The 27,450-nt window shown below is 49.4% G+C and overlaps 1 protein-coding gene across 3 annotated transcripts in view; it reads left to right on the top strand.

Moving 5' to 3' along the window:
* Positions 1 to 488: 488 nt before the first annotated feature.
* LOC145339004 (GA-binding protein subunit beta-1-like) overlaps positions 489 to 27,450 on the top strand; it is a 52,630-nt gene continuing 25,668 nt past the window's right edge. The window contains exon 1 of one of the 3 annotated variants that reach the window (XM_080183428.1): positions 489 to 842. Coding sequence is in view for 2 of the 3 variants with exons in the window: in XM_080183427.1 (XP_080039553.1) it covers positions 8,281 to 8,319 (39 nt within the window). In the remaining variant the exon portion in view is untranslated. Of the gene's footprint in view, positions 843 to 8,242; positions 8,320 to 27,450 lie in introns of those variants that run through there. The other 2 variants (XM_080183427.1, XM_080183429.1) reach the window with 2 other exon arrangements.

The raw sequence follows: 27,450 nt of genomic DNA, 5'->3' as shown, positions 1-27,450 counted from the left end.
CTTGGGGTTGAAAAAAAGACTTTATACGCTCCTAATTCCCTCAGATAATAAATAAAATTGCTGATCTCTCTCCAAGGAGGGACGAAAACAAGAGTTGGCGCCAAAACAGCAGCAGCGGCGTCCACCTCCGGAACTACTTTCCCCTCCCCCGCCCCCTCCCAACTTCACCTCGCGGAGCCGCATCACTCCATTGGAGCGGACGGGGGGGGGGGGGGGAAGGAAAGGTGAGCTTCCGCGAAGGGGGGGGTGGCGAAATAGTGCGGGGGGTTTCACAGACGGTGGAGGGGAGAGACAGCAAGGTAGAAGGGCAAGAGGCGGGGTCTAAATCGAGGACCGGGGGGGAGGGGGAAAGGGTAAATTAGAGGGGGAGGTGGGGTGAGGAGAGGGAAGGGTTAAGTGTGTGTGTGTATCCTTCCGCCTCCCCTCCTCCTCCTCAGGCCTTCCGGAGCGGCGGCCGCCATTTTGTCGCCCCCCCCCCTCCCCCCCAACTTCACCTCAGACACACACACACCGAAAAAAAAACATTTAAATTATAATTTTGGCCGCAGGATTTTTATTTTTTTTTCCCCCGCAGGGGTGGGAAGGGTGAAAAAAAAAGAAAGCAAGTCGAGGAGAAGGGGAGAGGGAAAAAAAAAGAAATCCACCATCGTCGTCGTCGTCGTCGTGGTCGGCGGCCATCCGGTGAAGAAGGGGAGGAGAGAAAGAGAGCGAGAGAGAGAGAGGAGGGGGAAGGATTGGCGTCGAATGCCGGCTCCCGGCTCCCCAGCCTCGGCCTCCCCGCTCGCTTCATCTCCCGGAGCCGGGCGGCCAAGGGGGAAGCTGCCCAAGCCGAGCGCCCTGAGGTAAGCGGAGGGACAGACAGAGAGAGAGAGAGAGAGGGGGGGGACAGACAGACAGAGAGGGGAGGGGAAGGGAAGGATGAAGTTTTTAATTCCAGGTTTCTCCACCGGATGTGGAAGTCGAGTTTAGAAGAAATTCATCGACTTCCCCCGGAAAAGGCGCCGGCGGCTTCAGCGGCACACCGAGAGAGAGAGAGAGAGAGAAAAACAACCCACCCCCACACTCTCTGTCTGTCTTTGTGTGTGTGTTTGTGTCTCCCCTCGTGTTATTATCCTCCTCCCGCTCTCTCTCTCTCACCCCCCTCCCCTCTCTCTCTATCCCTTCCCCTCTGGGTCTCTGTCTGAGTGTGTGTGTGTCTCTCTCTCTGTCTCTTACCCCCCCCCCCCCCCCGTCTGCATGTGTCTCTGTCTCTCTGTGTCTTTCCTCTCCTTCACCCCCCCCTCCCATTTTTTTCCTTTACCTTTTTTCTTTATCTCTTTTGCCCCTCTCTGTGTCTTTCTCTCCCCCCCCCCCTCTGTGTGTGTCCATGTGTTCTCCCTTCTCTCTGTGTCCATGTGTTCCCCCCCTCTCTGTGTGTGTCCATGTGTTCCCCCCCTCTCTGTGTGTGTCCGTGTGCGTTCCCCCCCTCTCTGTGTGTGTCCGTGTGCGTTCCCCCCCTCTCTGTGTGTGTCCGTGTGCGTTCCCCCCCTCTCTCTGTGTGTCCGTGTGCGTTCCCCCCCCTCTCTCTGTGTGTCCGTGTGCGTTCCCCCCCTCTCTCTGTGTGTCCGTGTGCGTTCCCCCCCTCTCTCTGTGTGTCCGTGTGCGTTCCCCCCCTCTCTCTGTGTGTCCGTGTGCGTTCCCCCCCTCTCTCTGTGTGTCCGTGTGCGTTCCCCCCCTCTCTCTGTGTGTCCGTGTGCGTTCCCCCCCTCTCTCTGTGTGTCCGTGTGCGTTCCCCCCCCCTCTCTGTGTGTCCGTGTGCGTTCCCCCCCCCTCTCTGTGTGTCCGTGTGCGTTCCCCCCCTCTCTCTGTGTGTCCGTGTGCGTTCCCCCCCTCTCTCTGTGTGTCCGTGTGCGTTCCCCCCCTCTCTCTGTGTGTCCGTGTGCGTTCCCCCCCTCTCTCTGTGTGTCCGTGTGCGTTCCCCCCCTCTCTCTGTGTGTCCGTGTGCGTTCCCCCCCTCTCTCTGTGTGTCCGTGTGCGTTCCCCCCCTCTCTCTGTGTGTCCGTGTGCGTTCCCCCCCTCTCTCTGTGTGTCCGTGTGCGTTCCCCCCCTCTCTCTGTGTGTCCGTGTGCGTTCCCCCCCTCTCTCTGTGTGTCCGTGTGCGTTCCCCCCCTCTCTCTGTGTGTCCGTGTGCGTTCCCCCCCTCTCTCTGTGTGTCCGTGTGCGTTCCCCCCCTCTCTCTGTGTGTCCGTGTGCGTTCCCCCCCTCTCTCTGTGTGTCCGTGTGCGTTCCCCCCCTCTCTCTGTGTGTCCGTGTGCGTTCCCCCCCTCTCTCTGTGTGTCCGTGTGCGTTCCCCCCCTCTCTCTGTGTGTCCGTGTGCGTTCCCCCCCTCTCTCTGTGTGTCCGTGTGCGTTCCCCCCCTCTCTCTGTGTGTCCGTGTGCGTTCCCCCCCTCTCTCTGTGTGTCCGTGTGCGTTCCCCCCCTCTCTCTGTGTGTCCGTGTGCGTTCCCCCCCTCTCTCTGTGTGTCCGTGTGCGTTCCCCCCCTCTCTCTGTGTGTCCGTGTGCGTTCCCCCCCTCTCTCTGTGTGTCCGTGTGCGTTCCCCCCCTCTCTCTGTGTGTCCGTGTGCGTTCCCCCCCTCTCTCTGTGTGTCCGTGTGCGTTCCCCCCCTCTCTCTGTGTGTCCGTGTGCGTTCCCCCCCTCTCTCTGTGTGTCCGTGTGCGTTCCCCCCCTCTCTCTGTGTGTCCGTGTGCGTTCCCCCCCTCTCTCTGTGTGTCCGTGTGCGTTCCCCCCCTCTCTCTGTGTGTCCGTGTGCGTTCCCCCCCTCTCTCTGTGTGTCCGTGTGCGTTCCCCCCCTCTCTCTGTGTGTCCGTGTGCGTTCCCCCCCTCTCTCTGTGTGTCCGTGTGCGTTCCCCCCCTCTCTCTGTGTGTCCGTGTGCGTTCCCCCCCTCTCTCTGTGTGTCCGTGTGCGTTCCCCCCCTCTCTCTGTGTGTCCGTGTGCGTTCCCCCCCTCTCTCTGTGTGTCCGTGTGCGTTCCCCCCCTCTCTCTGTGTGTCCGTGTGCGTTCCCCCCCTCTCTCTGTGTGTCCGTGTGCGTTCCCCCCCTCTCTCTGTGTGTCCGTGTGCGTTCCCCCCCTCTCTCTGTGTGTCCGTGTGCGTTCCCCCCCTCTCTCTGTGTGTCCGTGTGCGTTCCCCCCCTCTCTCTGTGTGTCCGTGTGCGTTCCCCCCCTCTCTCTGTGTGTCCGTGTGCGTTCCCCCCCTCTCTCTGTGTGTCCGTGTGCGTTCCCCCCCTCTCTCTGTGTGTCCGTGTGCGTTCCCCCCCTCTCTCTGTGTGTCCGTGTGCGTTCCCCCCCTCTCTCTGTGTGTCCGTGTGCGTTCCCCCCCTCTCTCTGTGTGTCCGTGTGCGTTCCCCCCCTCTCTCTGTGTGTCCGTGTGCGTTCCCCCCCTCTCTCTGTGTGTCCGTGTGCGTTCCCCCCCTCTCTCTGTGTGTCCGTGTGCGTTCCCCCCCTCTCTCTGTGTGTCCGTGTGCGTTCCCCCCCTCTCTCTGTGTGTCCGTGTGCGTTCCCCCCCTCTCTCTGTGTGTCCGTGTGCGTTCCCCCCCTCTCTCTGTGTGTCCGTGTGCGTTCCCCCCCTCTCTCTGTGTGTCCGTGTGCGTTCCCCCCCTCTCTCTGTGTGTCCGTGTGCGTTCCCCCCCTCTCTCTGTGTGTCCGTGTGCGTTCCCCCCCTCTCTCTGTGTGTCCGTGTGCGTTCCCCCCCTCTCTCTGTGTGTCCGTGTGCGTTCCCCCCCTCTCTCTGTGTGTCCGTGTGCGTTCCCCCCCTCTCTCTGTGTGTCCGTGTGCGTTCCCCCCCTCTCTCTGTGTGTCCGTGTGCGTTCCCCCCCTCTCTCTGTGTGTCCGTGTGCGTTCCCCCCCTCTCTCTGTGTGTCCGTGTGCGTTCCCCCCCTCTCTCTGTGTGTCCGTGTGCGTTCCCCCCCTCTCTCTGTGTGTCCGTGTGCGTTCCCCCCCTCTCTCTGTGTGTCCGTGTGCGTTCCCCCCCTCTCTCTGTGTGTCCGTGTGCGTTCCCCCCCTCTCTCTGTGTGTCCGTGTGCGTTCCCCCCCTCTCTCTGTGTGTCCGTGTGCGTTCCCCCCCTCTCTCTGTGTGTCCGTGTGCGTTCCCCCCCTCTCTCTGTGTGTCCGTGTGCGTTCCCCCCCTCTCTCTGTGTGTCCGTGTGCGTTCCCCCCCTCTCTCTGTGTGTCCGTGTGCGTTCCCCCCCTCTCTCTGTGTGTCCGTGTGCGTTCCCCCCCTCTCTCTGTGTGTCCGTGTGCGTTCCCCCCCTCTCTCTGTCTCCCTCTTCCACTTTCTGTGTCTGTATATGTCTCTGTCATTCCTTCCTTTGCCTTCCTCTTCTCCTCACCCCCTTTTTTCCTTTACCTGTTTTTTATTTGCTTCCCTCTCTTTCACTCCCCATTTATTCCCCTTGCCTATTCTTCTTCTCTTATGTTATTTTCCTCCCCCTCCTGCTCTTTCTCATTCTGTCTAAACCTTAAAGATGGTGGCTCAGCCTCTGAGCAGCACGGTAGCGCAGTGCTTAACACCGCTGTTTCACAGCGCCAGGAACCCGGGTTCAATTCCTATCCTCAGATTACTGTCTGTGTGGAGTTTGCACATTCTCCCCGTGTCTGTGTGGGTTTCCTTCATGTGCTCCGGTTTCCCCTCACGGTCCAAAGATGTGCAGGTTAGGTTGATTGGCCATGCTAAAATTGTCCCTTAGAGTCCTGAGATGTGTAGGTTAGAGGGATTAGCGAGTAAGTATGTAGGGATGTGGGAGTAGAGCCTGGATGGAGCTGTGGTTGGTGCAGACTCGATGGGCCAGATGGCCTCTTTCTGCACTGTAGAGTTTCTATGATTCTCTGTCTTGATGTGTGTGGTGTGGGGTTGTTTTGGCGTAGATTGCACCCCCAATGCCATAATGCCCTTTTGCCCTCCTCCCCCACATCCACCCCTATCACCTCTCACGCCCTAATTGCATGCCCCCCATCCTAATCCTCCCCCCGTTCACCCTTGTACCCCATTGCTGGCTCACAGCCTGATTTTCTAGTCCCCCCCCCCCAATTTTTCATTTGCTCAGATTTTCCATTTGCTCCTCTTCCCCCTCCCCTCTAATTTTTCATTCACTGCTCTGCCCTCTCCCCTCTCCGATTCTCTCTGCTATCTCACATGCCACCCCCTGTCAATTTTTGGTTCTCCCTCAATTTGCCCCTCTTTCCCCGCTCTTAATTTCCGTTCATTCCTCTTCCCTCCACTTTTACATTCTCTCCAATTTTCTGTCTGCTCCTCTTCCTTCCCTCCTTCTGATTTCCCCTTCCTTTCTCTTCTGACCACCACCCCCCCCCCCCCCCAGATTTTTCCCATACTTCTCTACCCCCTTCTGATTTCAATGTATCAATGGGTGCTATTCTGATTGGCGGTTGGTGACTAGTGGAGTGCCGCAGGGATTGGTGCTGGGGCCTCAGCTATTTACCATTCATATAGACGATCTGGAGGAGGGGGCTGAGTGTAGGGTGACGAAATTTGCTGATGACACGAAGATGAGTGGAAAAGCAAATTGCGCGGAGGGTGTGGAAAGTCTGCAGAGGGATCTGGATAGGCTGAGCGAGTGGGTGAGGACCTGGCAGATGGAGTATAATGTTGGCAAGTGTGAGGTTATCCACTTTGGCAGAAATAATAGTAGGAGGGATTACTATTTAAAAGGCGAAAAGCTGCAGCATGCTACAGTGCAGAGGGACCTGGGGGTCTTTGTGCATGAGTCGCAAAAACCCAGTCTGCAGGTGATCAAGAAGATGAATGGAATGTTGGCCTTTATAGCGAGGGGGATAGAATATAAAAGCAGGGAGGTCTTGCTGCAACTTGCTGGACACTGGTGAGGCTGCAGCTGGAGTACTCTGCAGTTTTGGTCGCCGCACTTGCGGAAGGATATATTGGCCTTGGAGGGAGTATAGAGGAGGTTCACTAGACTGATACCGGAGATGAGGGGGTTGGACTATGAAGAGAGACTAAATAGACTGGGTCTGTACTCATTGGAGTTTAGAAGGATGGGGGGGGGTGGAATCTTATAGAGATGTATAAGATAATGAAGGGGATGGATAGGGTAGAGGTAGAGAGATTCTTCCTGCTTAGAAAGGACAGCAGGACTCGAGGGCGCAGCCTCAAGATAAGGGGGAGGGGGCAGTTTAGATCAGAGTTGAGGAGGAACTTCTTCACTCAAAGGGTGGTGAATCTCTGGAATTCTCTGCCTGTTGAAGTGGTGGAGGCTACCTCACTAAATATATTTAAGTCACGGGTAGATAGGTTTTTGACAGACAAGGGAATTAAGGGTTATGGGGAGAAAGTGGGAAAGTGGAACTGATCCACTTCAGATCAGCCATGATCTTATTGAATGGCGGGGCAGGCTCTAAGGGCTAGATGGCCTACTCCTGCTCCTATTTCCTACGTTCTTATGATTTTCCCTTCTGTCCTCGTCTGTCCCCCCCGCAACTTCCCATCCCCTCTGATTTTCTTTATCCCTCTTTCATTTCTATCCATTCTCTTGTTTTCATTCCCTTTCTCCAATCCTCCTTTTTCTTCCCTTTTTAATCTCTCTCTGGTTTTCTTCCTGATGTGTGCGCTCCTTTTCCTTCTGATTTTCTCTTGAAAAGATTTATCCGATTTATTTCTCATCCCACTCTTGCTCCCATTTTCTCTCTTTCTCACCCTGTCCCCTCATTTCCTACCTCCCTTGTCTTGTTCAATCCCCCTGTGTTCTGACTGATCAGTGAATGGTTCAGGTTTTGCTTTGAAAGACAGGGGTTGTTCGGGGGAGGGGGGTGGAGAGAATGAATTAACTACTGTTATCATTGTAAGAAATTGTTGAGGGATTCGGTTAAATTTGGAGAGAAATCTGTACCAAAGAATATTGCTAAAGCAATGGACAGCTGGAATTGCAATAGATTTACTGACTGTATGTTTGTTTGAAGGGGACAGGGGTGGCGCAGCAGGATGATGGTGTGCACGCTGGACTATGGGCTCAAAGTGCCACACAGTCATGATGAGTCAAGTGGTCTACCCTGCTGTCTGTGGAAAAAGTGTGTGTGTTTTCATGTGTGAGCCCAAGACTGGGAATGTCAGCCAGCCGTTTCATCTGGAGACGAGCCTGATGCTGTGTCCCTGTCTTCCCATCCCCCTCCCTACTCCTTGCGCTCGCTCTCTCTCTCTCTCTCTCTCTCTCTCTCTCTCTCTCTCTCAACAGGAACCTCAGTTGTTCTCCCACCCCACTCCTTAGCCCCAGGGTTGTTGCAGCCAGTCGTTACCTCCTGATTTAAGACGATACAAAGCCGTCACTGTGCTGACTGGTTCGGAAACTGATTTGGGAGGAGGGGAGGGTGCTTCTAACTGAGATGGATCAGTGCAACAGGGTAGGGTGTGCTTGCACCAAATTTGTTGGGGTGGGGGGGGGGAACAGTGTATCGACTCCTGTTAATTTGTAGGTTTTGCTGCTGTGAACACTACTTGCCTGTGTCCCTTTCCTTTTGGTAAAAGTGAACTAATTTGGCATCTTTCAGGCTGCCCCTGTGGCTCTGAAATAATGTCTGAGAACTTGAAATAATGTCTGTGAATTTGAGCCAAGACCTGGTGCCTGTGACTGAGCAGACAGCCGACAGTCATGAGGATTGCGTGCATGCACACGCACACACATGCACGCATACTCTTTGCTCTTACCCATTGGGAAGAGACCCAGTGCTGACTTCAAGCAATCTCTTTCAATTTTGCCCCAATCACAAAGGCCCAATGTGATTGTGTAGCTGACGTGTCGCTGTACTGGAATCGAGGGAGCACTTGCTCAAAAGGTGATGTTGCACCTGCATGTTGGCACTCATCCTACTGTTGGAGCTCAGAAGCTACATTTAATCTGAGTGGCACAGTGGGTTAGCACTGCTGCCTCACAGCACCAGGGACCCGGGTCCAGTTCTGGCCCTGGGTCTCTGTGCAGAGTCTGAATCTTCTCCCCGTGTTTGCATGGCTTTCGTCCAGGTGCTACGGTTTCCTCCCACAGTCCAAAAGATGTGCAGGTTAGGTGGATTGGCTATGCTAAATTGCCCCTTAGTGTCAGGGAGATTAGCAGGGTAATTACGTGGGGTTATGGTATTGAGCCTGGATGGATTGTTGTCATTGTAAGCTTGATGGGCTGAATGGCCGCCTCCTGCACTGTAGGGATTCTATAAACCTGCCTCATTCGTACAGATTCCAGAACGATCTTTAAAGCGTGGTCTTCACTGACGTCTCGGGTGAATATGAAAGACCCCACAGCCATGGATGGAAAGTGGGGGGTGGTGAGTTTTCTCTAGTGTCCAGAAGCTGCTACATGTTCCTATGCCAATGCCCCTAAAAGTTTTTTAGCTGTCCATGTCACCAACAACCTCTCCTGGTCACTCCACACTGACGTTATAGTTAAGAAAGCCCACTAACGCCTCAATTTGGCATGTCACCTACAACTCTCTCCAACTTTTACAGATGCACCATAGAAAGCATTCTTTCCGGTTGTATCACAGCTTGGTATGGCTCCTGCTCTGCCCGAGATTGCAAGAATCTGCAAAAAGTTGTGAATGTAGTCCAGTACATCACACAAACTAGCCTCCCATCCAGTGACTCTGTCTACACTTTCTGCTGCCTCGGGAAAAGCAGCCAGCATAATTAAGGACCCCCACGCACCCCGGACATTCTCTCTCCCACCTTCTTCCTTCGGGAAAAAGATACAAAAGTCTGAGGTCACGTACCGACCGACTCAAGAACAGCTTCTTCCCTGCTGCTGTCAGACTTCCGAATGGACCTACCTCGTGTTAAGTTGATCTTTCTCTACACCCTAGCTATGACTGTTTCACTACATTCTGCACCCTCACCTTCTGTACAAATGGTACGCTTTGTATAGTGCGCAAGAGGCAATACTTTTCGCCATGTTAATACATGTGACAATAATAAATCAATTCAAAAGGAACCTGGTGATTTGGGTCATTATCATATGGCTGTTTGTGGGACCTTGCTGTGTTCAAATAGGCTTCCACGTTTGCTACTAAAGTGCCCACACTTCGGAAAGGTATTTCAGTGGCTGTGGAGAGCTATGAAAAGTCCTGAGGCTGTAAACAGTTCTGTTGAAATGAAATTATTATTTGTTTTCAGTGGTAAACATACGGTGCTGTTCTTCATTGTACTGTGGTCAAGAGATGGCCGTTATTGCCCAGTGATTCGTGCTTGTCATAAAGCTGATTTTAAAAATAAGTATTGCTGTGAGTGACAAGATAGTTACATGGTTGATGGATGCGGATGATCTGTCGAGTGCTGGGTGCCATTCCATTTGACTGGTGAATGTGGAGTAAAATTTACATGCAAAGGGCTTTACTGCCTGAAAAGACAGTGCCTCTGTGGCACAGCGGATAGCTCATTGGACTCCTAGTCAATGACATGAGTTGCCATTTAAAGGTTGTGGGTTCGAGTCCCACCAGAGTCGGGTTTTCGGTCAAGTTTGTCTGCTTTTTAGGGTGGTACAGTAGCACACTGGTTAGCATTGTTGCCTCACAGCTCCAGGCACCTGGGGTCGATTCTCAATTTGGCTCACTGCATGGAGTTTAGATGTTCTTCCCCCTTGTCTGCGTGGGTTTACTCCTGCAGTCCGAAACTGTGCAAGTTAGGTGGATTGACCATTCTAAATTGCCGCTTGGTGTCCAAAGATGTGTAGGTGAGGTGGATGGACCGTGCTAAATTGTCCCTTGGTGACCAAAGATATGCAAGTTAGATGATTGGCCATGCTAAATTGTCCCTTGGTGACCAAAGATATGCAAGTTAGATGATTGGCCATGCTCAGTTGTCCCTTGGTGACCAAAGATATGCAAGTTAGATGATTGGCCATGCTAAATTGTCCCTAAGTGTCCTGGGGTGTATAGGTTAGACGGATTAGTAGGGTAAATGTGTGGGATTACGGGGCTAGGTTCTGGGTGGGATTGTTGTTGGTGCAGACTCGATGGGTCGAATGGCCTGCTATGTAGGGTTTCTATGGTTTCTAAGAAGAAATGTGGAATGTCTTTTTATTCCCAGTGAGATCAGATTGGATAACTACTTGAAAGGGAAGGGTCAGGGAGTGGGGATGAATTTGATAACCCTTCCCACTGAGTGCAGTGGGTCAAATTGCCACCTCCTGTGTTATGTCATTCTCTGAATCCTTCTCCCAGTAGCATCCCCAGTTATTTGAGGCCCACCTAACCACAGCTTATGCTGTGATTTCGGTCCAGGGTAGGAAGAGGCAGGCAGGCCACTTGTCTACCTCCAGCTGGAAGGGGAATTGGGTGCTGGCGCCATCGGTGTTGTTCTGAACCACATGCTTAGCTGTTCAGTCAACTGAGCTCATGAGCCCCCTGAGCAAGGTTAACCAAGCCTAATAGTCTGCATCTGGCAAGCATTTGGTTATGTCAGAGAGTACAGATCATTGATTAGAGGCAGTTGTAGATTGAACAGGATTTTCATCTGCTGATGATTCCAGAAGAGGAAGGTTTGACTAAGCTGGCCTTGTTGGAGGAAAGCAGAATTGGCAATTTTTTTGGGGGGGGGGGACAGGAGAGGAGACTAGATGGATGCACGCATGTGTTGGGTAATCTTTGCAGGGTCCAATCTCAGAGGTGCCTCTTTATTATCCAGCCAGGAGGCGAGGCCATTCCATTCCTAAGGTCTGAGCCACTGGATGTTGCAGACTCTTTGCAAGAAAGAAACTACCCTTTTAACATAGAACACTAGAGCACAAACAGGCCCTTCGGCCCACAAGTTGTGCTGATCATATCCATACCTACCAGGCCTATCTATAACTCTCAATCCCATTAAATCCCATGTACTCATGCAGAAGTCTCTTAAAAGACCCCAGCGAGTTCCCCTCTACCACCACCAGCAGCCGATTCCACTCACCACCCTCTGAGTGAAAACTTACCCCTGACATCTCCTCTGTACCTGCTCCCCCGCACCTTAAACCTGTGTCCTCTCATAGCAACTATTTCAGCCCTGGGAAATAGCCTGCGGGAATCTACCCTATCTACACCTCTCAACAGCTCATAAACCTCTATCAGGTCACCTCCCAACCTCCGTCTCTCCAGGGAGAAGAGACCTACTTTCCTCAATCTATCCTCATAAGGCATGCCTCCCAATCCAGGCAACACCCTTGTAAATCTCCTCTGCACCCTCTTAATAGCTTCCACATCCTCCCTGTAGTGAGGCGACCAGAACTGCGCACAGTACTCCAAGTGGGGTCTGACAAGGGCCTTATATTTTCTTCCATCTTATCCAAGATTCACTGACCTACATTGTTTCCTGGTTGAGGGATGCCTTGATTTTAAAATTCATATGTTTTTTTTTCAAATCCCTCCATGGCCTCATCTCTCTAATCTCCTTCAGCCCCACAACCTCAGATCTCCGCAATAAATTTTATTTATTAGTGTCTCAAGTATTAACACTGCAATGAAGTTACTGTGAAAATCCCCTAGTTGCCACAGTCTGGCACCTTTTCGGGTACGCTGGGGGAGAATTAAGCATGGCCAATGCACCCTAACCAGCACGGCTGTGGGAGGAATCCCACGCAGATTCAGGGAGAATGTGCACACATTGCAGAGACAGTGACCCAAACTGGCAATTGAACCCAGCCCCTGGCGCTGTGAGCCAGCAATGTTAATTACTGTGCTGTCTGGTCTATTCCGCATTCCTGATTTTAATCACTTTGTAAAAAGTCTCACAACACCTGGTTAAAGTCCAACAGGTTTATTTGGTAGCACAGACCACTAGCTTTTGGAGCGCTGCTCCTTTGTCAGATAAGTGGGAGTTCTGTTCACAAACAGGGCATATTAAGACACAAACTCAATTTACAAAATAATAGTTGGAATGCAAGTGTTTACAGCTAATCAAGTTTTAAAGGTACTAGTGGAGAGAGCATTAAGCTCGGGTTGAAGAGATGTATATTGTCTCCAGACAGAACAGTTAATGAGATTTTGCAAGCCCAGGCAAGTCGTAGGGGGTTACAGATAGTGACATGAACCCAAGAGCCTGGTTTGAGGCTGTCCTCGTGTGCGAAACTTGGCTATCGCTCTGCTCAGCAACTCTGCCTGTTGGAGCAGCACTCCGAAAGCTAGTGGCTTTTGCTACAAATAAACCTGTTGGACTTTTACCTGGTGTTGAGACTTTATACTGTGTTTACACCAGTCAAACGCTGGCATCTCTACATCATTTAATCACTCTGCCAGATAACCTTCCATTAAGCTCTGGAATTCCTTCCCTAGACATCTCTTGTCTCTCTGTCATCCTCTCCTTTTAAAAAGTTCCTTAAAACTGACCTCTTTGGCATAGCTCTTGGCCATCTGCCCTGACATCGCCTTAAGTGGCTCAGTGTCTAATTCTGCTTTACACTGCTGCTTTGGGAGATTTGGCAATGTTAGAGGTGCTGTACAAATATAAATTGTTGTTGGGTGAAAGTGAGAGAGACAGACACGTGTTCAAAATCAGGCACTTAATACACAGCAGGAAAGCATTATTAAAATCTGAAAAACAGAGATAAGAATTGAAAGTATGTGGGAGGCTTGCAGAATGAGAGAGGGGTTGAGAAAAGAGGTTAAGGAAATAATCATATGTGTGGAAAGGCACAAATTGCAAACCTACTTGATATTTATTTCCACTTTAATCAGGAAATGAACTAACGTTAGTTCGGCGAAACTGTAACTACACGAGTACGAGACCTGAGTACGGAATTGCTAGGGCTCAGCCAAGGTGGACATTAAGAAAACTCGTGACATTTGTTTTTTTACTATCTCCGTACTGGTCAACCTCTCCTGGGTATTTTTTCGCTCACCTGTGGTGTGTTGGGTGAGAACCATTTTAAAATTTTTTGTTTTGCAACCTTGAGAGTGAGGACTGTCAGGGGAATTTATCCACAGAACGGTAATTTGGTTGTAGAGATAGTCATAGATGACAAACTCAGAATGTGATTTGAGATTGACACGGCACAGTCGAGGCACGAGGTGAAGGTTCAACTAAAGAGGTATGGAAAGTACTTCCAGGTTGAACAGTGGAGGTTCACGTCGGTGGATTAGTTAAGAGGGCAGGCCAAAGGCTTTGAGCCTCGAATGGCTTTTGAACTTCCATGTTTGTCAACTGCTAAAAATGATTTTTCTTGCTGTGACCAGGTCTTTGTGGATTAGGGATCTAAGATGAGTTGGAAAATCTTACAGATCATGCTGAGGCCTGCTGTTTTGTGCCACTCAACTCTTAACTGTGAAGAGCACTTGTCACTAAGATTGAGACTCTTAACCCACCCTTTAAGGTTTTCCCCCTTTCCCTAGCCCCAGACTCGCATCTCTCTCTAGCTTCTCTCCTCTCTCTCTCCCCTCATGCCCTATCCTCTTATCCATGAGACTCGTCTCCTGCCTTGTCCCCCCTCTGCACTAAACCACTGACCTTCCAACCTTAACTTTCTTACTCTTGTGTTAGCTGGTGTTGTTAATGGTGTTCTCTCAGTTACTTCCTCGAATCCTTCCGAACTACAGCCATCACCCCTCTCATCAAGAAATCAATTCTTGAAACCACCCTCCATCTTTGCCTTGCCAACCTTCCTCTCCCTAAAGTCTTTGAATGTGTTATACCCTACTGAATCCATGGTCCTATTTGAATCCCCCCGTTTCAGTTTCTGTTTTTGTCACAGCGCTGAAATGGTTCTTGTAAAAGTTACAATTTTTAAAATTCACTAATGGGACATGGGCGTTACTGGCTGGGCCAGCACTTATTGCCCGCCCCAAGTTGCTGGGGGCAGTTGAGAGTCAACGACGTTGCTGTGGCTCTGGACCCACATGTAGGCCACACCGGGTAAGGACAGCAGATTTCCTTCTCTAAAGGGAACAAGATGGGTTTTTCTGACAATGGGTCATCAGTAGATTCTTAATTTCAGACTTTTTTATTGAATTTAAATTCCACCATCTGCCGTGGCAGGATTCGAGCCCAAGTCCCCCAGAACATTAGCTGAGTTTCTGGATTAATAGTCTAGCAATGACTCCATGTCATCATTGAAGACCCTCCTTAAAACTAAGCATTTGATCATCCGTCCCTAACATCTTCTGTGTTCCTTAATGTCAGATTTTGTTTTATAACATTCCTGTGAAGTGCCTTTTAAGGTTTTTAAGTAGTTGAAAAGCGCTATATAAATGCAGGCTGTTATTGAGCATTGGGAAGGTGATGGCCTAGTGGTATTATCACTAGATTACTAATCCAGAAACTCGGCTAATGTCCTGGGGGACCCAGGTTCAAATCCCTGCCACAGTAGACGGTGGAATTTGAATTCAATAAAAAGTATCTGGAACTGAGAATCTACTGATGACCCATTGTCAGAAAAACCCATCTGGTTCCCTTTAGGGAAGGAAATCTGCTGTACTTACCCCAGCCTGGCCTGTGTATGACTCCAGAGCCACAGCAATGTGGTTGACTTTCAGCTGCCCCTCTGAAATGGCTTAGCCAGCCACTCCGTTTCAAGGCCAATTAGGGTCAGTCAATAAATTTTAACACCCCGTCTGAGGTGCCTGAGCCTCTTTCAGTATCGATAAAGGATAGCTGACCTGGTGCATAGGTCCAGCCTGTTTCTAGTTTCATTCTGACACTATATTATCGCCTTGCAGTCGACCTTGGAGTGTTGCTGAGGTTGTGTTCTGACACCTTTCTTTGGGTGGGACCTGGCAGATGGGCTAAGATGCTACTTGCTGGCACAATGTCGTCTTGGTGTGTGCATATTGTCTGAAAGAACTGACTGAATTTTGTAGCTTCTTTCACAAAGTTAGACTGTCCAAAAGCACTTTGCAACCAGTGTACCTTGTAAGCTTTGTCTGTGTTGTAATGTAGGAAGCTGGTAGACAGTAATGTAATAATAATGAGATCATCTCATAGAATCCCTATAGTGCGTTGAGTCTGCACCGTCCACAGTCCCACTCAGGCCCTATTCCCGTAATGTCACAAATTTACCCTGCTAATCCCCCCGACACTCAGATTAATTTACCATGGCCAATCCACCTAACACTCAGATCTTTGGGCACTAAGGGACAATTTAGCAAGGACAATCCACCTAACCTACACATCTTTGGACTGTGGGAGGAAATCAGAGCACCCAGAGAAAACCCATGCAGACACGGGGAGAATGTGCAGTCTCCACATAGACAGTGACCTGAGCCTGGATTTGAACCTGGGTCCTTGGCACTGTGAGGCAGCCGTGCTAACCACTGTGCCACCGTGCCATTCCCTGTTGCTGCAAACTGAGCATTAAAAACCTGATGAAATGTTTTTGGAGGGGAAGAGGATGTCATCAAAGGGTGAAATGTAGGCTTCCTTCAATGTGCCCAGCAGGACCAGGCCGAACGGTGTTGCAGTCTAATTGAAGGCTAATTGAATGCTAATTGAATGATGGAATGTACCAGAAGGACTAAATGGTCTACATTCCTACGGTCACTCGTTAGCTAGCAGATCCAGAAAAGATGGAAATGCTCAGTCTGCTAGATTGAGACACTTTGCAGCACAGTACTCCTAACTCGTGTGAAATTCTGCTTTTGGTAGAGATGAATAATTGTACTTGTCTTAGAAATCTCTGATTTGAGCCTCTTGACTGACTGGGGCAATCAGTGGTAACCAACTATCTGATTCCTTCATCTGGAGTGTACTACTTAAAAGGCAGCACAAATTGCTGATAATAACAACTTTCCAGCCCCTGTAACATAGCACCTGATCCCCAAAGATCGACCCTTGGCCCCAGAGCCTCATCCACTTGCTGCACGTGATATCGTCTGAAGACTTGAGGGTCAACTTGCGCACACGCACACACACACACACACACACTCTAATATCACTCAGCTCCTACTCCACGCCTCCCCGCCGCCACATCTTGGGTTGTTTGTTTCACATCTGGCCCTGGATAAGCCACTGCAATTTCCTCCTCTTAAACAATGGGATGATGGGAACAATGCCTTTGGCCCCATCGCGCAACTCCATACCCATGCTACCATATCCAGCCCTTCTGCAACCATTGCTGTCTGCTCTATGGCACCTTGCTCGACTCCAGACTGAGCTGCTGCTCCCCTAATGTTGTCCGTTTCCATCCAGCCCCATCGTTTATGCTGTTGAAATCCTTGCCTGTTCTTTTGTTCCCTCCAGAGTTGACTATTTCAAAGCTCTTCTGGGTGGCTATCTATCCCTCCCCACCCCTGCTTTGTGAACTGTAGCCTGCAAGTTGTGTGGAAGGCAGAGAGTCTGCAGAGGGGCCTAGGTTAAGAGAATAGGCAGAAATTCGGTCTCCCCACTTTGGGGAGGATAGAAAAACTGGCATGGTGGTTAGCACTGCTGTCTCACAGCGTTAGGGACTCAGATTCAATTCCTGGCTTAAGTCACTGTCTGTGTGGAGCCTGCACATTCTCCCCACGGAAACCCCCATGGGTTTTCTCCAAATGCTCCGATTTCCTCCCACAATCCAAAAGACGTGCTGTGTACCTGAACAGGCACCAAAGTGTGGTGACTAGGGGATTTTCATAGTAATTTTGTGCAGTGTTAATGCAAGCCGACTTGTGACTAATTAAAAAAAAACTTTAAAAACAATATTGTTTGGATGGAGAGAAGGCAGAATGATGTAGTGCAGAGAGGCCTGGGTGTGCTTGTACATGATGCATACAGGGAAAGCAAGTAATTAGACAGGGGAGTGTATTGTTGGCCTTTATCACAAGGGGGATGGAGTATTAAATGGAGGGAAGTCTTGCTGTAACTGCATAGGGCATTGGCAAGACCACACCTAGAGTCCTACGTACAATTTGGGTCTCCTTATTTAAGGAGGGAACACTTGCATTGGAGACAGTTCAGGAAAGGTTCACTGGGGCTGATTCCTGAGTTGAGGGGGTTTAATCTTAAGTGCAAAGGTTGGGCCTATGCTTATTGGAGTTTAGAAGAAAGAGAGGTGATAATATTGAAATGGTTAAAATTCAGAGTTGGCTTGACAGGGCAGGTGCTGAATGGATGTTTCCCATCATGGGGAAACCTAGAACAAGGGGGCACAGATTCAGAGTACAAGATGGTGATGAGGAAAAATTCCTTCTGAAAGTCATCGTTGTTTGGTGTTCTCTCTGCCAGAGGGCAGTGGATGCCAGGCCATTAAGTGCATTGAAGATTAAGTTGGACGGATTTTTGTTCTACACAGAAATCCAGGATTAGATAGGTTAATACAGGACAGGAAAGTGGAGTTAAGCTCACAATGAGAACAGCCAAGGAGTGATTGAGCAGACTGGATGGGCTAAATGCTCCATTTGTGTAGCTCAAGCAAAGTCTGCCACCAGTCTCCTATCCCACATTGGGTCGATTTCTCCCATTCCTCCTGCCCCTTCCTATTGCTCCTTCCTACTCTTAAGAAAGCACTGTTCCTGCAGCTCTTGTCCTTGTACATCCTCCGCCTTCTTTTCACCCCGCTACTTGTCCTTTTGTCTTCAGCTGTATAAGCCCCATATTCTGAAATTATATCCCTAAACCCTTCCACCTCCCTCTTCCTGTCTTAAGACTCTCTGTTTGGCTTTCTTGCAAAGTTGACATTTCTCAGAATTTATCTGGATTGCAAACATAAAGTGGCGAGTGTTTGACCTATCTTGCCACCTCCTGAGATCCCCCTGCCTCACAGAAGCCAGCCTTCATTAGGAAACATTGGAAGGCATTGAATATCGCAAAGACCCTGACAACGTACTGACAGTGCTCCTGAACCAGCCATGTCCCTAGCCAAGTTGTTCCAGTACAATTACAACACTGACACAGCTTACATTAACACTGCAAAGAAGTTACTGTGAAAATCCCCGAGTTGCCACACTCTGGCACCTGTTCGGGTTACACTGAGGGAGAATTTAGCACGGCCAATGCACCCTAACCACCACGTCTTTTGGACTGTGGGAGGAAACTGGAGTACCTGGAGGAAACCCACACAGACGTGGGGAGAATGTGCAGACTCCACACACACACACACACACACACACACACACACACACACACACTGACCCAAACCGGGAATCGAACCCGGGTCCCTGGCGCTGTGAGGCAGCAGTGCCAACTGGTGTCTGTTCACCATCCACACGGCACAAGGCAGGAGTGTGATGGAATACTTCCCTTAGCCCAGACGAGCCAAAACCAAGTATTCCACTTGATCAGCGCTCCATCCAATACCTTGAAGTGTGCATGCCCTCCACTGCCGCCACACAACGGCAGCCGTGTACCATTTACAAGATGCACAGCAGCGACTTGCCAAGGCGCCTTCAACAGCACCTTCCAAACCTGCCACCTCTACCACCTAGAAGAACAAGAGGGGGTGGGGGTGCGGGGCAGCCGATACATGGGGAACACCATCCTGATTTGGATGGTCACGGTATTGATGGGTTTTTGATAGGAGAGGGGATTAAGGGTTATGGGGAGAGGGCGGGAAAGTGGAACTGAGCAGCGACAGATCAGCCATGATCTTATTGAATGGCGGGGCAGGCTCGAAGGGCTGGATGGCCTACTCCTGCTCCTATTTCTTATGTTCTTATGTTCTTATGTATTAGAACCATTCAGAGCAGAAAGAGGCCTTTTGGCCCATTGAGTCTGCACTGACACATTAGAAAATCTGAACTCCCACCTAATCCCATTGCTGGGTTCTGGAAGTCCCTCCCCAGCAGCACTGTGGCTGTACCCATCCCATGCAGACTGCTAGGGGTGGCCAGCCAATGCTGGCCTAGCCAGCAAAGGCCATCCCCCATGGAAAAATTTTTAAAAAAATCTTTTTGACGGGAGAACTGTTCCTTGTGGAAGAAACTGGGGATCTGTAGGTGGGATTGTTTGCTGCACAGCATCATGACTGTTCTAATGAATGTTTGTAAACATTCCTAAATCACCATCGTGGTTTTTATTTTACATACCCTTTACAAAAGGGAAAATCACGCACAGTTTTCAAAAATAAATTCTTAGGACTTTCTAATTTGACGATATACAAAGAACAAAGAACAACACAGCACGGGAAACAGGCCTTTCGGCCCAACGAGCCCGCGCCGCCGTCCCATTGTCTCAGTGACCTATTCATGATTTCAGTCTACGCCTAATGTGCGAGGATCAGGGAGGTCCAATATAGGGACAATTTGTTACCCAATCAATCAGCCTAAAAGCGCATCTTTGGGATGTGGGAGGAAACTGGAGCACCCGGAGGAAACCCACGCAACCACGGGGAGAACGCGCAAACTCCCACAGACACAGGCCCAAATCCATGTGTCCGCACAGCAACAGAGATAGTCTCTGAGCTGTCATGTTGCCCTCGAGATGGTCCAGTTTAAGCACACTAACGACGTGAAGCAATAGGCAACTCCCGAAGCAACATCCAAGAGCAGCCCACTCAACCTGCCGCATGCATGCCCCTTGCTGGTCAACAAGGTGGACTTAAATGCCTGTGGAGACAAAAAATTCATTATTAAACAGGCAAAGACTGTAACATCCCTGAGGCAAAAACGGAATCCCAAGCCTACAATGTTTAGTAAGGCCTGCTATATCCCCCTATATGTGGACCGCTCATGTGGCTGTCTAAGTGACTCTTAAACAACCCTAGCGTGCCTGCTTCCACCACCTTACTCGGCAGTGCATTCCACACCCCCACTACCCTTTGCGTGAAAAACTGCCCTCTAATATTTGTGTTATACCTAGCCCCCCTCACCCTAAGCCCGTGACCCCTCGTTCTATCCATTTCTAATAGCGGAAAAAGCTTACCACCATTTACTCTATCTATCCCCTTCATAATCTTATAAACCTCTATTAGATCCCCCCTCAGCTGACGTCTCTCAAGGGAAAACAGCCCAAGTTTGTTCAATCTTTCCTCGTAAGATATGTGGAGTTACTGGTCTTTAATATTAAATATTTGATTTGTCATTGTTACATGTATTGGGATATAGTGAAAAGTATTGTTTTTCACGTGCTATATAGACAAAGCATACCATTCATAGAGAAGGAAAGGAGAGAGTGCAGAATGTAGTGTTACAGTCACAGCTAGGGTGTAGAGAAAGATCAACTTAGTGCAAGGTAGGTCCATTTTAACAGCAGGGAAGAAGCTGTTTCATAATATAAAATCAACCTCTTCATAATGGTTAAGAATGGGTTATCTACTTGTTTCTCCTCTGTGAAGGGCCATTTGAGATTTTGTGCATTTAAGGTGCTACATCAGTGCACCTTGATGCTGAATTTCCAGTTGTATGGAATCCTTATAGTGTCGAAGGAGGCCATTTGGCCTATTGAGTCTGCACTGACCATGATCCCACCCAGGCCCGCAACCCCATGCATTTACTCTAGCTAGTCCCTCTGACACTAAAGGGCAATTTAGCATGGCCAAACCACCTAACCTGCACATCTTTGGAATGTGGGAGGAAACTGGAGCACCTGGAGGAAACCCATGCAGACACGGAGTATGTGCAAACTCCGCACAAACAGTGACCCGAGGCCGGAATTGAACCCGGGTTCCTGGCATTGCAAACCGCCAGCTGTGAGGTAGCAGTGCTAACCACCGTGCCGCCCCCGTTGGGTTACTGCCTGATGCTACGCTTCAGTGTTTCGAAGCACGTTTGCACTTTCCGTGGCACATTTGCCCCCAGAAATAGGGATTCAGTTTCGTGCGAGGCCGTCGTGTGACTCGTGGTTGTTTTGGGTGAGGAAGAAAGGAAGTTCCTGGTCTTGAAGAGCTCCAATGTGCAACTGCTGAAGTTTGTGTTTTTATCTCTCTCTCTCTTGAATTCCCCAAGCGCATTCAAAATCTCTGAAAAACAAGTCCAAGTTTTGCACAAACAGCATTTCATGACTCCAATTTTCTCATTACATCACAATTACTCCTGGAACGGTTTCCAAAACCCGCCCTAGACAGGAAGCAGCAAGGGCTGCTCCTGGTTCTAATTACACTTGCATTACATTTTAGTTTGGCTTGAAACTTAACTAGTGTGAGAGTCAGGCACTGTTCCTCCACACTGCCACCACCCTATGGGAGAAAATGAGGCTTTTCGGCTGTCAGTTTGTGCAAATGTTTCATTCTTTTATTCTGGTGTAGCCTTCTTCAGTGGGAACTTCTGCAGTGTTAATTCTTGATTTATTATTGTCACATGTATTGGGATACAGTGAAAAGTATTGTTTCTTGCATGCTGTACAGACAAAGCATACTGTTCATAGAGAAGGAAAGGAGAGAGTGCAGAATGTAGTGTTACAGTCACAGCTAGGGTGTAGAGAAAGATCAACTTAACGCGAGACAGGTCCATTCAAAAGTCTGACAGCAGCAGGGAAGAAGCTGTTCTTGAGTCGGTTGGTACGTGACCTCAGACTTGTGATTCTTCCTCTATTGGCTATATGGTCCAGCATCAGTGGTGCTTATTAAAGAAGGAACCCACGCCTACGGATGTTGCCCTCTAACTCTCCTGTTGTTTAAAGAGCTTCTTGCGATCTTGGGAAAGCATTACACTGCCATTGAAACACTCTCAAATTGCCTTCGCTGTTTTATAGCAGGGAACAGCTGATTTTGTGCAACAGTATGATCCCAGAATGATTAATGACTGTGTGTTTTGGTGACTTTGACTTAACGGGGACCAGTTGAACTCTGTTGCTCATTCAGGGACAGCTGTCTACCTGAGAGAGCGGGCAGAGCCTGTCCAAAAACTGACATCGCAGCCAGTGCAATCATTCTCCGAACCATCAGCCGACATCATGTTTACAAGTCTCTAAAGTGGAGCTGAACCTAAACATTCTGACATTGCGTTGTCACAATACTGTCAGTTCCTATAAACTCTACACCCTGAGCGCCCCTCCTGTTTACACTTGGGTATCTGCCTTGGCTTCCACATTTTCAGTAAGGTCAGGACAAGTCCATAAGACATAGGAGCAGATTTAAGCCATTTGCCCATCAAGTCTGCTCCGCCATTCAATCATGGCTGATATTTTTCTCATCCCCATTCTCCTGCCTTTTCCTCATAACCCCCTGATCTCCTTATTAATCAAGAACCTATCTATCTCTGTCTTAAAGAGACTCAATGCCCTGGCCTCCACAGCCTTCTGCGGCAAAGAGTTCCACAGATTTAGCATTCTCTGGCTGAAGAAATTCCTCCTCATCTCTGTTTTAAAGGATCGTCTCTTTAGCCTGAGGTTGTGCCCTCTGGTTCTAGTTTTTCCTGCTAGTGGAAACATCCTCTCCACGTCCACCCTATCCAGGCCTCAGTAAGCTTCAATTAGATCCCCCTTCATCCTTCTAAACTCCAATGAGTACAGACCCAAGTTCAATTGACATTTAGTGTTGGCCGTAGATATATGGAAGGGGGGGGGTGGTTAGAATCTGCAGCTCAGGAACCTCCATCCAGTGTTAGCAATGTGCATCACCACCGGGTGATGCCCATATGAGGAGCATATGGCACACATGTAGCAGGCAATCTCCCATTCCTCTGGGGAGTTGAAGCTGGGACAGTGGGGGAGGGATAATTGGGTTGGGATCAATAGCTATGATTCAGCCACTTGGCTGAAAGTCCTGTATATTTAATATTTTCATTCCAAACTAATGTGTCAACATTTGCAGTGGCTCTGTAAACTTGATGCACCCTGTAACTATACACCCCTCCAGTGGTGGTGTTTCAGTGCCTTCACTGGGGCAGCGTTCTCCGCTTCCCTTCTAAATGTGGATAAAGTGAGATTATAACGAGAATACTATTAAAGTTCTAAGTTGTGAAGCACTGATTAGGGATGTACAGTGGGGAGGAGAATACAGAAATTAGTAATCTTTAGAAATGAAAGCACAGCAAAGATTGAATGAGTAAGATCAAGCCTGAGATGGCATGCAATAATTTGGATAAGTGAGAGGCTATTCACTTTGGAAGCAAAAACAAGGTGGCAGATTACTACCTGAATGGCTGTAAATTTGGGAGGTGGGACTGTGCAGCGGGACCTGGGTGCCTCAGCCACTGAAGGTAAGCATGCAGGTGGTAAAGAAGGCAAATGGTATGTTGGCCTTCATTGTGAGAGGTTTCAAGTACAGGAGTAGGGATGTGTTGTTGCAATTACACAGGGTCTTGGTGAGGCCACACCTAGGATATTGTGTGCGGCTTTGGCCTCCTTTTCTGAGGAAGGGTGCTCTTGCTCTCGAGGGAGTGCAGTGAAGGTTTGCCAGGCTGAATCCAGGGATGGCGGGACTGGTGTATGAGAGATCGACTAGGTTAGGGTTGTTTTTGCTGGAGTTCAGACGAATGAGGCGAGGGAATCTCATAGAGACTTACAAAATTCTAACAGGACCAGACAGGGTAAATGCAGGGAGGATGCCCCCCCCCCCCCCCCCAATGGTTGGGGGGATCCAGAACCAGGGGTCACAATCTGAGGATGTGGGGTAGACCATTTAGGACAGAAATGAGGAGACATTTCTTCACCCAAAGAGTGGTGAGCCTGTGGAATTCATTATCACAGGAAGTAGTTGATGCCAAAACATTGAATGTATTCAGGAGGCTGCTGGATGTAGCACTTAGGGCGAACGGGACCAAAGGTTATGGGGAGAAAGCCAGATTAGGCAATTGAGTTGGACGATCAGCCACGATCATGATGAATGGCGGAACAGGCTCGAAGGGCCAAATGGCCTTCTCCTATCTTCTGTTAGGATCTTGTTTGTCTCTTTTGTGGGCACTTTGAATTGGATTTTGAATTTGGTTTTTGGATCCAGCAAGGGATGGATTTGGGTTTGTCTGCTCCATTCTGGGCAATGGCTTCTAAGGATGGAGTCTTGCTCTGTTGCTCTCTTCCCTCCCCCAGCGCCCCATCGTGTCAAGTTCTTTTCCAAGTTGGAAGTGTAAATTGCAGTGTGGGCTGAGGATGGGAGTGCAGCCAGTGTAAGATGGCTGGCCGTTCCAATTAAATCATATTGCAGACAGGGCTGGCTAAAGTTTTCCATACGGCTGGAGTCGAAAGTAACTGGATGTCTGTCCTTAACTCGATAGGGCTTTCCTTCCTGCAGTCTTTTAAAACCTGGGTGTGGAAGAGTGTGGAGTGGACCACAGATGGGTCATAGAACTATAGAACCTTACAGTGCAGAAGGCGGCCATTTGGACCATCGAGTCTGCACCGACCACTGTCCCACTCGGGCCCTATCCCCGTAACTGTTTACCCTAGCTAGTCCCGCGACACTAATTTAGCATGCCCAATCCACCTGATGCACATCTTTTGGACTGTGGGAGAAAACCGGAGCACCCGGACGAAACCCACACAGATAACATAAGAAATAGGAGCAGGAGTAGGCCATCTAGCCTCTCGAGCCTGCCCCACCATTCAATAAGATCATGGCTGATCTGTCATGGCTCAGTTCCACATTCCCGCCCTCTCCCCATAACCCTTAATCCCCTTGCCTATCAAAAACCTGTCAACCCGCGTCTTAAAAATATTGAGCGAGGCAGCCTCCACCACTTCAACAGGCAGAGAATTCCAGAGATTCACCACCCTTTGAGTGAAGAAGTTCCTCCTCAACTCCGTTCTAAAAAACCCCCCCTCCCTTATCTTGAGGCTGTGCCCCCTAGTCCTACTGTCCTTACTGAGCGGGAAGAGCCTCTCCACCTCTAATCTATCCATCCCATTCAACATCTTATACGTCTCAGTGAGATCTCCCCTCATTCTTCTAAACTCTAACGAGTACAAGCCTAGTTTATTCAGCCTCTCCTCATAGTTCAACCCCCTCAACTCCGGAATCAGCCTAGTAAACCTCCTCTGCACTCCCTCCAAGGCCAAAATATCCTTGCGTAAGTGCGGCGACCAAAACTGCACACAGTACTCCAGCTGCGGCCTCACCAGTGCCCTATACAGCTGCAGCAAGACCTCCCTACTTTTATATTCAATCCCCCTCGCTATGAAGGCCAGCATCCCATTCGCCTTCCTGACCACCTGCTGCACCTGCAGGCTGGGTTTTTGCGACTCATGCACAAGGACCCCAAGGTCCCTCTGCACCGTCACATGCTGCAGTTTTTCGCCCCGTAAGTAATAGTCCTTCCTACCATTATTCCTACCAAAGTGGACAACCTCACACTTGCCAACGTTAAATTCCATTTGCCAGTTCCTGGCCCATTCGCCCAGCCTATCTAGATCCTTCTGCAGACTCTCCACACCCTCCGCACAATTTGCCGTTCCACCAATCTTGGTGGAACGCACTGCCTAGAAGTGCGTGGAGGCTTGGTGATATGGGGAGAACGTGCAAACTTCCCAAAGACAATGAGCCAAGCCGGGAATCGGTCCCTGGGACTAAGAGGCAGCAGTGCTAATCACTGTGCTACCACACTGCCCAGCAATTATCACTTAAGTGCTGGCTGTAAGAAGGGAATTGGAGCATCTAAGTCCTTTTTTTAACCCCCGCAGTTGGAATTTTAAACTTTTTAAAAAAATTTGAGTCAAATAATCACTTGAATGCTGGCTTTAAGAGCGGAATTAGAGCAACTATAGTCCTTTTTTCCCAAGCCGGGAATTGAACCCGACGCTGCGAGACAGCAGTGCTGCGTGCTGCCCTAAGCTGTGCTTGTAAATTATTTTTTTTCTTTTGCCCTTCTGATGAAATCAGATGTGTCCTGATTCACACAACTGCTACAGCACACAAGGAGGCCATTCAGCCTGCCTTGTCCGCACCGGCTCTCCAAACAAGCATTATGACTTAGTTCCATTCCCCATAACTCCTGCACGTTGTTTCTATTCAACAATCAGCTGATTTCCTTTCGAATGCCTCGATTGAACCTGCCTCCACACACTTCTAGGCAGTGCGTTCCAGACCCCGACCGCTCGTTCTGTGAAAATGATTTTTCTCATGTCGCATTTTGCTTCTTTTGCAAATCACTTTTAAATCTGCATCCCTCGCGTTTTGATCCTTCTGCGAGTTTCTTCCTATGTACCTTGTCCAATCCCCCTCGTGATTTTAAACACTTCTATCATTTCTCCTCGTAGCTTTCCTCTTCCCAAGAAGTCGTCCCAGTCTCTGTGATCTGTCCTCCTGACTGAAGGTTTCTCATCCTTGGGGACCATTCTTGTAAACCTCTTCTGCACTCTCCAATGCATTTACCTCCTCCTATAGTGGTGTGTTGAACTGTTCTCCTTGGACAGAAGAAAACTAAGGGGAGACTTGATAGAGATACTCAGAATCACAAAGGGATCAACAGGGTATAGGGCAAAACTGTTCCCATTTGGGATCAACAACATGAGGGTACAGATTTAAGGACCTTGCGATGGCCCTCATGGTATTATCACTAGACTATTAACCCAGAAATTCAGCTAATGTTCTAGGGGACTCGGGTTCTATTCCTGCCATGGCAGATGGTGGAATTTGAATTCAATACAAATAATATCAAGAATTAAGAGTCTACTGATGACCCGTTGTTGGAAAAACCCAAGTGGTTTCCTTCAGGGAAGGAAATCTGCCATCTTTACACCAGCCTGGTCTACATGTGACTCCAGAGCCACAGCAATGTGGTTGACTCTCAACTGAAGTGGCTCAGCTCAAGGGCAACTAGGGTTGGGTAGTAATAAACACTGGCCCAGCCAATGATGTCCAAGTCCCATGAATGAATAAAACAAAAGTTATTTGCAATAACTTCTCTCACAACGAGGGGATCAAAACTGGAGTGCGCGACCTGGAAGTGTGGTGGGGGCAGGTTCAATCGAAGCACATTAATCATCGTCTAATGCCCTCTTGGGTGCTGAGGCATGGGGGGAAAAACGTGGGAATGGCACTGAGTTACAACACTCACCTGGAGGGAGAGCCAGCACAAAAACCAATGGGCCTACTGGCTATCTCCAGCCCCATAACAATCCTGTGATCCTGCAATGAGCAGTGGGAAATACGGAATTTTCCTTTCTGCAGCTTCCCACCCGCCCCCCCCTCGTGGAGTCTTCATGTTCTCCCCATGTCTGCGTGGATTTCCTCTGGGTGCTCCAGTTTCCTCCCACACTCCAAAGATGTGCAGGTTAGGTGTATTAGCCTTGCCAAATTATCCCTAGTAGCAGGGTAAATGTGTGGGGATACAGGAAGAGGGATTGTAGTCTGTACAGACCCAATGGGCCAAATAGCCTCCTCCTGTACTGTAGGGATTCTATGATGATGATTTTGTGACTGGGGGATTTTCACAATAACCTCATTGAAATATTAATGTAAGCCTGCTTGTGACTAATAAATAAACTTTCAATCAAATTGGGGGGCTCCACTGAATAATTTGTGTGTGTGTTCCACCTCTCTCTGCCTCCCACCAAACCATTGGGAGAATTTTTTCTTCATTCGCTGGCTGGCCAGCACTTATTGCCTGTCCCTAGTTGCCCTTGGAGGGTAGTTTGAGAGTCAGCTACATTGCTCTGGAGTCACATGTAGGCCAGACTGGGTTAGGACAACAGATTTCCTTTCCTAAAGGGAC

The sequence above is a fragment of the Carcharhinus amblyrhynchos genome, unplaced genomic scaffold (genome assembly GCF_965287045.1).
Source record: "Carcharhinus amblyrhynchos unplaced genomic scaffold, sCarAmb.v2.hapA chromosome_284, whole genome shotgun sequence".
Classification (NCBI taxonomy): Eukaryota; Metazoa; Chordata; class Chondrichthyes; order Carcharhiniformes; family Carcharhinidae; genus Carcharhinus; species Carcharhinus amblyrhynchos.
Note: the sequence above shows the minus strand (reverse complement) of the source record. Positions and strands in the feature narration are given on the sequence as shown.